Source organism: Sapajus apella, unplaced genomic scaffold (genome assembly GCF_009761245.1).
Source record: "Sapajus apella isolate SASKATOON/1434 unplaced genomic scaffold, GSC_monkey_1.0 scaffold5, whole genome shotgun sequence".
NCBI lineage: Eukaryota > Metazoa > Chordata > Mammalia > Primates > Cebidae > Sapajus > Sapajus apella.
The window spans coordinates 42,031,517-42,043,869 of record NW_022436945.1 but is presented as its reverse complement, the minus strand read 5'-3'; the positions used below and the strand labels follow the sequence as shown (position 1 = coordinate 42,043,869).

Here is a 12,353-nt window from a genome sequence, read left to right as displayed (position 1 = left end):
ACTTACTTTTCCTGAGTCCTAAGTACATATGGAACTTAAAAAAAATTCAGCAACATATAAATTACTAATGACTTGTACTGCATTTTTCCACCAATTCTTTTTTTTTTTTTTTTTTTGTCACCCAGGCTGGAATGCAGTGGTGAGATCATAAATCACTGCACCCTTGAACTCCTGGACTCAAGCAATCTCCTTCCCTCAGTCTTCCCAGTAAGTGGTACTAGAGGTGCCTGACACTATGCTCAGCTAATTTTTTACTTTTTCTTTTGTAAAGAAGGAGTCTTGTTGAGTTGACCAGACTGGTCTTGAACTCCTGGCCTCAAGTGATCCTTCCGCCTTGGCCTCCCAAAGTGCTGGAATTACAGGTGTGAGCTATCACGCCTGGCCTCATTCTTATAATAGATAACATAGTATAGTGTTTATACTGACAACTGTAAATCAAAATTCAGCCATTAGTTTATGAGGTTAAAAAATGAAGTCTCATCAGAAGACAAAACTGTTTGACAATGGACACAAGATCTTCAGGGAAAACATGACAAAACTGGCAAATTCAGCCAAGGCTGAAACCAAATGTTTTGAGTTTTAATGGGCTACTCCCCACTACCAGATTTCCCCTAATTTTACCTAGTATGTAGATAAAGTAGTCACATAAGCCTTTCAAGACTCCTGAACTCCAAAGCTTAAAAGAAGGAATATCTGAAGAACTCAAATGATACTCACAAAACACTAAAAATAACTAAGAGCTAAAATTTTAATCTCTCATGAATCATGGTCAACTTTAATACACATAATAGGAGATGCAACTAGAAAATGACATAAAGCGAACATTTTTGGATCATCAATTTCTAAATATGGTTGCAGAGGACAAACAATCTGCACAGCACCCACTTGCCATTTCTATCTATCTCCCCTAGCACAGTTAATAGAGAAGATGCTTGGTCAGCAGAATGTAACACACCTTCCTAACTGGTCCAAGGCTGGAAATGATATGAAACCATGTTGCCTGCAATGCATATAAAACCACTCTGCTATGAGAGAGAAAATGCAGCTGATATAGAAAGTAAACTATGCCTGCGCACAGTGGCTCACATCTGTAATCCCAGCACTGTGGGAGCTTGAGGTAGACGGATCACAAGGTCAGGAGTTTGGGACCAGCCTGGTCAACATGGTGAAACTCCATCTCTATTACAAATACAAAAATTGGCGTGGTGGCACATGCTTGTAATCCTGGCTACTTGGGAGGCTGAGGCAGGAGAACCACTTGAACCTGGGAGGTGGAGGTTGCAGTGAACTGAGATCACATCATTACACTCCAGCCTGGGCAATGAAGAGTGAAACACTGTCTCAGAAAAAAAACAAGAAAGTAAACTCTAAAAAGAGAGAGAATATCCAACAATGAGTCCTGGAAGCCCAGGTGCCACTACACTTCTTCTACAACTCAGCTATTCAGCCCTTCCTTAATTTCCAGTAATCAACATGTTATAGTTTGTTCTTAAGTAATTTTCCTAATTAATGCTGCGTTCCTACAATACAGGCCATGGAAGAAAACAAAAACCAAAATCAGAACTTTTTCAAAGCAAGAATAAATAAAGTTACATTTAATATAATAATAAACCAGCAAAGTTAATTCATAAAATGTTTTATGGCCTTATCACTTATACTTATAAAGGGACATTACCTTTTCTGGTGTTCGAAATATTGAACTTTTTTCACGTGCACTGTAATTTGCAGAGCAAGATCTTCGCTGTATTATATGTTGGAGTCTCTCTAGCTCTTTCTTATAATAATCTCGTTCTTCTTCTATACCTTTCAGAAATGTATCTAAACGAGAAGGTGACCTGTCTCGACGTTTTATTCCATGTTCTAGTCTCATCCTTTCAACTTCCAAAGTAAGTTCTTTTTCTGCAAATTAAAGTGATTAACTCTTAAAACAGTGTTGCATATGTAATGTTGATTAGTCAAGTAAATTATATTAATAACTTTTGGAATGAGAGCTACTAGAAATCATAGGCTGTTCTTCTACATATCACCTGTAAGTACTAAATCTATTGAAGAGGTAAATATTCAGAAGAAAAAAGAAGCAAAAATTAAAAGTTTAAATAAAGTCCAATATGTCCAAGTCCCCCTGCTTTTGTCTTATTATAAGGTGGGTACTACTCAGTACCACAAAATGAAGCAATAAATTACCACATGGTACTTTCCTGGGATCTGAAAATGTACTAAAAGAAAATATATCTATAAACAATCATAATATGCATAAATAACATTAAGTTTGAATTTAAAACAGCATACACATATACAAAGAGAGTTAAATAACTCAAATAAATATTATTATTAGCTTTTACCACAGAAATTTCCTCTTCATGAGTCAAAAGTAACCAAATACTGGCAATTTCACATAGTCGAACCTAATTTAATTTATGTTCATTGCAACTTTGAGGCATGGAATGATTTTCCTGATGTATCTGATTTACTCCCATCTCTTCTTTCATTCATTCAACAGATAGGTATTAAGCATTTACTATATGCCCAGCACTAGCTAAGGATACAAGTATGAAAAAACATAGCCAAGGCTGAACAACTATTCTAACTGTAGTAGGATAAAACCTACAAAAGGATAGTGTGCAGTGCAAACTCGAGGATGAATTGGCAAATATGTCCCAAGAAGGAATGACCAGAGAGGTAAAAAGAAAGTAGGAGAGTGGGAAAGAATGGCCAACTAGGTTAAATGCAGTCAAATAAGCAAATGAATGAAAAGTATCCACTGCATTTAGCAAAATGGAGGTGAATGATGACTTTAACAAGAGCAACTGTGTTGAAGAGGTGGGAACAGAAGCCAATTGGAGTGGACTGAGGAGCTGTGGGGCAGTGGGTGATTAAGCAGAACAGGAAGTGTGGATGACCTTTCAAGATGCTGAAGCTCTGAAGGGAGGAGAAGAGTGGCTGGATAGGAATGGGTCAAAGTTTTTGTATTGAAGTTGGTGAAGAACTTTCCTCAATAGGATGAAAGAAAAAAAAAAAAGAAAAGAAAATTTTTTTTAAAAAAAAAACAAGAAATTGGTGAAGAGTAAGCGTGTCTGAATGCCAATGGGAAAAAATAGTACAAAGATTACAATTACGGAGAGGAGATCATTAATTTGTAAGGTATTTAAAATCGGAGAAGTTATGACCCAGAGAATAGATGGAGCCACTGGTCTTTCCTAAGAGGGACACTCCTGAATGAACAGGAAGGAAGAAGATGCACAGGTTTTTAATCTGAGGCCAGAGGACTGAGTGAATGCCTGCAATGGCTTCCCTTCTTTTAGGAAAACTGGAGGTAGGATCATCTACTCAGAAAGAGGGGGGTAATGGGACTCACAAGTTTATTGACAATGCAAAACATTTCAAAATATTCCCCATGGAGAATGGAAGATCAAATGCTAAGAGAAATAATGTAAGATACAGCACTGAGTGTCCTGCTGAGGTTCAGGACCATCTAATTTACAGTGCTCTCAATGTGCCTGGTACACACTCAAACAGCTGCCCATGTGTAAAAGGGTAGAAGGCAAATTGTTTGGCTCATCCATGGCTGAGTATCTGGCAGAGGAATGCACCCAAAACACGGGGAAATGAGAGTCTGAGACAGCTGAAAGATTACACTCAAATGATAGGTCACAAAGAGCTATCAAAAGAAGTATATTTTAGACTTTTATACATGGTTCTAAGCACTTTAACATATCAACTCATTTAATGATCAAAACAACCTTTCAGGGTAGGTGTCATCATTAGCCCCATAGATAGGGAAACCGAGGCACAGAGAGCTTCAGTAACATGCTCAAGTTACACAGCTAGTAAGTAGAGAGGAGGTCAAATAGATTATCCACATGGGCCTAGGATACGGTCTCTTCTTAATACAGTGCACTGGCTTTCTTTCACTTCCTAAGACACACCGTTTGATGGCACCAAGCTTCTGCAATTGCCGATTCCTCTGTATAGAAAATTAGACCCCATCTTCATATTGCTGGTGTCTTGTCATTGAGCAGTTCATTCAATCTCTAGCACGTCCTCCCATTCTAATTTAATACCTTTTATCAACTAAAATTAGCTTCTTCTCTTATGTGCCACTAGTCTGTTTCCCTAACAAGAAAAAAAGGCTCTGCAAGAGCAAGGCCCTTATGTATTTTGTTTGCCACTATATACCGCAGCAGTCAAAACAGGGCCTGGCACACACCCACAAAGCAGGTGATTAATAAACATTGGTCAAATTGATGAATGAATCAATTCTTATGTTCCTTATGCCAAGTCATTTAGGGCTGGTACCTGCAGAAAGTTAGCCTATCTCAATTGTGTGTGTGTGTGTCTGTGTGCGTGTGCGTGTGTGTGTGTATTTTAAGATAACACAACTGCATTTCCTTGAAAAGATTCTGTACTTCAATTTTCCACTATCAAAATAGGCTTCCCTTTAGTCTTATTTAATTCTATTATTAGTCTGTCTCAAAGAAGTATACATTTCTATTGGAAAATAATCAAGCAGGATTCCCTGTATAAACTAGTCAAAACATAAAAATTCTAAGGTCCTTGAGGGAAAGATTTCTACTGCATCTACAGTACCTACTATGGTTTCTGGCTAATGGTAAACACTCAAATATTTATTGAATGAATGACTGAATGAATGAAAGATTATCTACTAAGAAAAACATTACATCAAGAGGAAATCACAATCATTTTTTAAGTCATCAAAATTTGACATCTTACCTGTAACTGCAAAATTTTCAACTTTTTTGCTAAGTCTTTGCTTTTCTTGTTCAAGTTGATGAACAACAGTTTCTAGATCTGATTTTACAAGGAGTTCATCACTCAGTCTCTCCTTTTCTTTATGGCATAAGTTCAATTCCTGCAAATTGTAATGCTATAATTAAGATTTCTAACATCTTTATAAAATACTATCATACTTAAAAGTAAAATAGATTTTTATAAGCACATTTATATAACAGCAACTTACATGTGTGTGCAAACACTTAATTAGTCAAATATATGGTTTCAATTAAACTTAATTATCATTTGTAGCTGAAAGTACCGTAAAACACAAATATTAACAATGTTTCTTTGTGGGTGGGAGAATTATTAGATTTTATTTTCTTCTAGTTTGGCATGTTGCCCTATTTTTTTCTAAATAAACATGTACTTATATGATTTAAAAAATTAAAGCTTTTTCATGGTTAAGAGAGCAGTAGTAAGACAAAATCTTCTCTAAGACCACCACATACAGTGTATCTGTAACTATGCTGGTTATTCTCTCAGCCTCATCTGCACAGCAAGGATAAGACCAGGACACTAAGGATTCACTGACGAGGATGAATCTACGGTTATGAAGTATTTTCCATGGTAACCAGCATGTCCCTATAGTAAGTACTTAATAAATGTTAGCTATCAATATCATCATTCTTATCTTAAAAATACATAGAATGTTGCATTACTGGAAAAAATAAGAAAGGTAAGAAAGTATGGCAACATGGCAACATCTTATTGTCAGCCAACACTAGTGAAACTTGGTCACAGTTCTGAGACAAGTGTTATGAACCGCATCCAACATTTAGTGCATATACAACTAGCAGTGAACAAACAGCAAAAATCCCTTGCTCTCATGCTTCCTTTTAAATTGACATATGCCACCAGAACACTCCAGCTAGGCTGTGTTAAAAGTATACATAAAGAAATAACTTGGAAATTAGTATTTACCTTTCTTTCCAATCTTAGAGAAAACTCTTCCAATTCAACAGGCTATTTTTAAAAATCCCCAATCATTTGGGTGACTACTTGGTTTCTACCTATAAGCAAGACACTCTTTCTGCTAGCTCCAGACTTTAGGACTATATACTTTTTCTGTATGCTATATTTAGGCTTCTGTTGGGATGATCACTTCCTCAGTCATTTGAAGACTACCAGAACAAGAAATGTGACTAGGAAAATGGTTTGTATTACCAAAAAAGCTATTAAAAGAAGACTGGGCTGAGCACAATGGCTGATGCCTGCACTCCTAGCACTTTAGGAGGCTGAGGCAGGAGAACCCCTTGAGCCCAGGAGTTTAATACCAGCCTGGGCAATATAGTAAGACCTCATTTCTAATTAAAAAAAAAAAAAATGCTAGGCACAGTGGCGCATGCCTGTAGTCTTAACCATGCAGAAGGCTGAGGTGGGAGGATCACTTGAGCATAGTGGGCTCAAGGCTACAGTGAGCTATGATCATGCCACTGTACTCTAACCTAGGTGACAAGGCAAGACCCTGTCTCTAATAAATAAATAAATAAATAAATAAATGAGGATGGAGTGCCTTTTGTAATAATCAACAAGTATTTCAAGTAATTAATTTCTGGTGTTAATACTAGTCAAGTTATAAAGTAGCTACAAGAATGTAAAATTTCTAGCAACTACCTACTATCCATAAGATTAAAGAACTATAAAAATATAAACTTGCATATCCATGTAGTAGAATATTACTCAGCCATAAGAAGGCATGAAGTGCTCATACATGCTACCACATGCAAGAACCTTATAAACATTATGCTTAGTAAAAGAATCCAGACACAAAAATATATGACTCCCTTTATATGGAATGGCCAGAACAGACAAATCTATAGAAATAGAAAGTAGATTAGTGGTTATCAAGAGCTGAGTAATAAAATAAGGCATAAAAAGTTTCTTAATGACAATGCTGGCAATTCAATATGAAATAAACTTACCAGTTGAAGTTTTGCCATTGTTTCTTCAAGATCCCGCATTTCAGAGAGCTTCCTTTTAATCTCTTTCTAGGAATAAAAAGCCTATTAGGTATATACTTAAAAGTCTAAGAATACTTATCACTAAGTCACAATGCAAATAAGATCAAGTGATTTTGCAAGTATTTCACATTCCCTCTTACCAGTGAGATCTGAGGCTTTATCCCTAATAATTAGTTTCAATGAAGAGGCAAAATTGAGGCTTCTCTTTAATCTCTGGTATACTGAATGTTTACAGGGGCCTGCCTGGAACATCTGAAGGCCACTTAAACATCTTGTAGGATATTCCTTGGGCCTCAGATTTTGGGGTAATCGTATGGCACTGTCATTTCCTGAATTTCCTAACCTATTTGCTTTCTCCACACCTGCTTTTACCAACCTGGATCCCATCTTTACTGCCACTGAGAGCAGAATGCCAGGATCAAAATATTATGACCCAATAAGAATATTTTGTTGAGCCAACTTGTTATTTCTGAGCATTTGCAATGGGACATGGGAAGCTGTGTTTAGTATGCTGTGTGTACAAGCATAGAAGATGCAAAAGGTGGTGGAAAAAGGGAGAAATGAGATACAGAAGTGTTGCAATGAAACTAAAACCACAAAAACAGAATTTAAACTGCACTGATTATGTCCTTTTTCAAGATTGTGTTGGTGGTCTGGGGTCCTTTGAGAATCCATACGCATTTTAGAAGTTTTTTCTATTTTTGCAAAAAAACGCCACTGGGATTTTGATAGGTATTGCACTAAATGAGTGGTATGGACACTTTAACAATATTGAGCCTTCCAATCCATCGACACGGAATGTCTTTCCATTTACTTGCGTCTTCTTTAGCTTTTTAAGCAACGCTGTGTAGTTTTTCAAGTGTACAGGCTTTTCATCTCAATGGTTAAGTTTATTTCCAAGTATTTTATTCTTTTTGATGCTATTGCAAATGGGATTACTTTCTTAATTTCCTTTTTGGATAGTTTATTCTTAGTAAATAGAAAAACATCTGATTTTTGTGTGTTGATTTTATATCCTGCATTTTTGCTGAATTCGTTTATTAGTTCTGGTTTTTGTGGAATGTTGGAGGCTTTCTACATATAAAATTATGTCATCTGTAAAGAGATAATTTTATTCTTTCTTCGCAATTTGTATGCCTTTTCTTGCCTAGCTGCCCTGGCTAGGACTTCCAGTACTACGCTGAACAGTAGTGACAAGAATGGGAATCCCTCCTTGTTCTTCATCTTAGAGGAAAAGCTTCTAGTTTTTCACCACTCAGTATGATTGTTTGCTGTGGGCCTTTCATATACGGTTTTTTAAATATTGGGGTAATTTCCTTCTAGTTCACTAATTAGTAGAAATGGCACTGTATAAAATCAATTTGGTGATGTAAAGCAGTGGTCTTCAAACTGGATTATACTTATTCCTGGGATAAAATGAACATTTTCCAAGTATTATATAAAACTATGGTATGCACATAGTTTTAAGGAATAATTTGCATATTCAGTGCTTCTTAAAAATGATCTACTTAAGAACTTGTCTGTGGCCCAAGTATCATGTGAGTTCTGCATTCCTACTCTCTCTTTTATAGCTGCCTTTCTCTCAATGTTCAAAGAAGGGCATGTATCTCATTCATGCCCCAAAAGCGTACTGTCTCAAGATTAAAAAAAAAACTTTTGGAGTACTAGATCAAAAGATAATCTGAATGTTGGGGCTGGCCAACGGCTTTAAATAAGACACTATTTTCTCCCACTATATTTCATTAAGAGATACATGTATTCCCAATAAAATTTTACTTTTTTATTCCATAAATATCAACATTTGTGGTATATTTGTCACTTTAACACTCTGAGATAGATGTATTCCCAACACAATTTTACTTTTTTATTTCATAAATATCAACATTTGTGGTATATTTGTCACTTTAACACTCTGATAACTAATAATTGTAATGATAATACTATTCAGACAAAAAGGTTAACACCTTGAATCTTACAGTTATGGGAAATTTTTAAAAATTAAAAATTTCTTTTTTTCCCCATCAGATAGGCTGACAGTATTTTTTAAATAAAAAAAATTCATTCTTTTATGATAGCGTGATCATGAAAAGATTTTCAGGCATAAAACTAGTTGAAATAGGATAAAACTCTGTGGAAATTTTAAGGAGAAAGGATCATTTAGATTTTACTGGCTATAATTAAAAGAACAATTAGGTAGTTATATTTTAAGATATTATATTTAAAATAGAATGGAAATATCATCCTTTGCATTTAAACTTAAAAGATGAAAAATGTTATTATAATTACCAACTTAAAAACGTGCAAGGACATATACAGTTTTAAAAATACTTTTAAAGAATTCTTGGTGGCCAGGCACGGTGGCTTATGCCTGTAATCTGACCACTTAGGGAGGCTAAGGCGGGAGGACTGCTTAACCCAAGAGTTTGAGATCAACCTGGACAACATAGTGAGATCCCGTCTCTGCAAACAATTAAAAAATTAGCTGGGCCTTGTGGCATGCACCTGTAGTCCCAGCTACTCAGGAGGCTGAGATGGGAGGATTGCTTAAGCCTGAGGAGGTTGAGGCTGCAGTGAGCTACGACTGTGCCACCACACTCCAGCCTAGGCAGCAGAGCAAGACCATGTCTCAAAAAAAGACAGGCTTGGTGCAGTGGCTCACGCCTGTAATCCCAGCATTTTGGGAGGCTGAGGTGAGTGGATCACCTGAGGTCAGGAGTTCGAGATCAGGCTGGCCCACAAGGTAGATTTTAGTCTCTACTAAAAATACAAAAATTAGCTGGGCATGGTTGTAGGCACCTGTAATTCCAGCCACTCGGAGGCTGAGGCAGGAGAATTGCTTGAACCCAGGAGACGGAGGTTGCAGTAAGCCCAGATCGCGCCACTGCACTCCACTTCAGCCTGAGTGACAGAGACTCTGTCTCAAAAAAAAAAAAAGATTCTTGAGCAAAAATGACATGGAGGGGAAACTTTAGAAGCTCTCTCATAATGTGGAGATAAAAGAACAGAGATTAGCTCTCTTCCTGCCACCCAAGATGCTGAAAGGAAAGAAGGCTAAGGGGAAGAAGGCAGCTCTGGACCCTGCTGTCATGAAGCAGCAGGAGACAAAGAAAGTGGCCAATCCCGTGTTTGAGAAAAGGCCAAAGAATTTTGGCATTGGACAGGACATTCAACCAAAAAGACACCTCACCCACTTTGTGAAATGGCCCCCCTGTATCAGGTTGCAGCGGCAGAGAGCCATCCTTTATAAGCGGCTGAAAGTGCCTCCTGCCATTAACCAGCTCACCCAGGCCCTGGACTGCCAAACAGCTATTGAGCTGCTAAAGCTGGCCCAGAAGTATAAGCCAGAGACACAGCAAGAGAAGAAGTGGAGGCTGTTGGCCTGGGCCGAGAAGAAAGCTGCTGGCAAAGGGGACATCCCCACTAAGAGACCACCTGTCCTTCGATCAGGAGTTAACACCGTCGCTGCCTTGGTGGCTCAGCTGGTGGTGATTGCACACGACACAGATCCCATTGAGCTGGTTGTCTTCTTGTCTGCCCTGTGTCAGAAAATGGAAGTCCCTTACTGTATTATCAAGGGGAAGGCAAGACTGGGACGTCTAGTCCACAGGAAGACCTGCACCACCGTTGCCTTCACCCAGGTTAACTCGGAAGACAAAGGCGCTTTGGCTAAGCTGGTGGAAGCTATCAGGACAAAGTACAGTGACAGATATGATGAGATCTGCCGTCACTGGGGAGGCAATGTCCTGGGTCCCAAGTCTGTGGCTCGCATCGCCAAGCCTCGAAAAAGCAAAGTCTAAACAACTTGCCACTGTAGAGTTTTCTGTAAATAAAAATAATTAAAACGATACAAATTTTCCTTCAAAAGAAAAAAAATAAAATAAAAAAGAACAGAGATTAAAATCTTGAAGGAAAACAGACTGGAGTTTGGAGATTCATCCGAAGAATAGGTATGCTTCAGAGAGACACCCAAACAACTAGAAAAAATACAATCATTTAGAGGGTGTAAACAACACTTCAGAAAACCCTAAATTACCAAAGCAAAAAAACAAAGAGACACACAAAATAAACCAAAACCTGAATGCAGATATCAAAAGGGCTCAAGCTCACTGTGTGCTAGGAGAATTACTGAACACTTACAACCTACACATATCATTCATTACCTTTGCTTCCCCAAGCTCTTTATCAGCAGTCTCAAGCACTTCTTCTTTATGTCTTTCCAACTGCTGTGCTAACTGATCTATTTCAGTTAATTCTTGGCAGAGTTTTTCATTTTTGTTACTTAAATTAACAACTTCAGATGTCACTGTTTCCTTGGTTTCCATGAGCTCTTGTATATGCTTCTCCAGGTCTTTATTAGCTTGCTGAAGAAAGTCAACCTAAATTGGAGTTGTAATTTAAGAGGTGTATAAATTGGAAAATTATCCTAAACACTGACTTTCCAAATAATATTTTTAAAAACGGTATTTTAAGAGATATTGAAGATTAAAACTACAGCTATTTTATACTTGCAAACTTACATTATTTGCAAAACTGATCATGTGAAATTTGATGAAAGTATATATCCATCAGCTTTGATTTTCAAGCATAGAAAGGATAAGAAATTTGTGTGAACTTTTTCCCAATACAGAGTTCTATATGACAAGAATATCATGATATAGTAATTCTGTCTGTGGCCCAGGCAGCTCTGTCATACCAAAATTTCTAAAGTTCATGGGTCATGCTGTATGGAACTCTCCTGTTCTTTCAGCCTTAGGTCAAATGCATGGCAAAGGAATCTACTATGTAAGTAGATAAAAGCTAGGTATTTAATTTTTATATACATGTTTAATTTTTTAATGTTATAAAAGAAATACATACTTATAACAGTTTTGAAAAACAAAAAAGAAAACCTGAAAGAAGAATATCCCACCACACAAAGATAAGCTTTGTTAGTATACTTTGGTATATTCTGTTTGCTTTCTCTTTCCAAGTTCATATATACATTTTCTTAAAACCAAATTGACAATCACGTCCCCAGAGTTTATTCTGTTCCTTTAAATTGTTAATGTCATGGTATATCTTAATTACTGCCTCATTAAATAGTCTTTAAAAACATGATTTTTCAACAACTCCACCCTATTTCTGAATACCATAGTTCTATCAAATTTTTCCTATTATAAATAATAACTCAGTGAACAACTCCCACCACTTTTACAAACCAATAGACCATTATAAACATACAGTGTTTATTACAAACATCATTATATACATTCAGTGAAATAATTATAAAAGCCATTACCTGAATATTTAACTGAGCAATAAGCTTTTCATTGGTCTTATTTCTAGACTCCAGAGAGAGGACATCAGGAGAGCGACCACCATCCAAAGCAACTGACAATCGTTCTATCTCTCGTTCTCTTAGCTCAATCTGAAGATAGAAAGTCATGCTGTCATTTCAAATAATCTGGTTTTTAAACAAATGATTAACACTGAACAAACATTTCTTTGGATATATTTTCTTATGTTCCGATGTATATAAGAGATTAACATTCATATTTATGTCCATACATTATATGCATATATGCAGAACAAAAATAAATTACATAGAAAATGTCAACA

General features: G+C 36.7%; 1 protein-coding gene across 6 annotated transcripts in view; it reads right to left on the bottom strand.

Moving 5' to 3' along the window:
• The window catches only part of CEP135 (centrosomal protein 135), a 79,204-nt gene that overhangs the window by 51,467 nt on the left and 15,384 nt on the right, over positions 1-12,353 (bottom strand). For all 6 annotated transcript variants that reach the window (XM_032274261.1, XM_032274265.1, XM_032274263.1 and 3 more), the window contains 5 exons: positions 12,034-12,162; positions 10,916-11,131; positions 6,717-6,782; positions 4,732-4,870; positions 1,676-1,899 (listed from right to left, as the gene is read on the bottom strand). In XM_032274261.1, the coding sequence (XP_032130152.1) occupies positions 1,676-1,899; positions 4,732-4,870; positions 6,717-6,782; positions 10,916-11,131; positions 12,034-12,162 (774 nt within the window). The remainder of the gene's footprint in view (positions 1-1,675; positions 1,900-4,731; positions 4,871-6,716; positions 6,783-10,915; positions 11,132-12,033; positions 12,163-12,353) is intronic.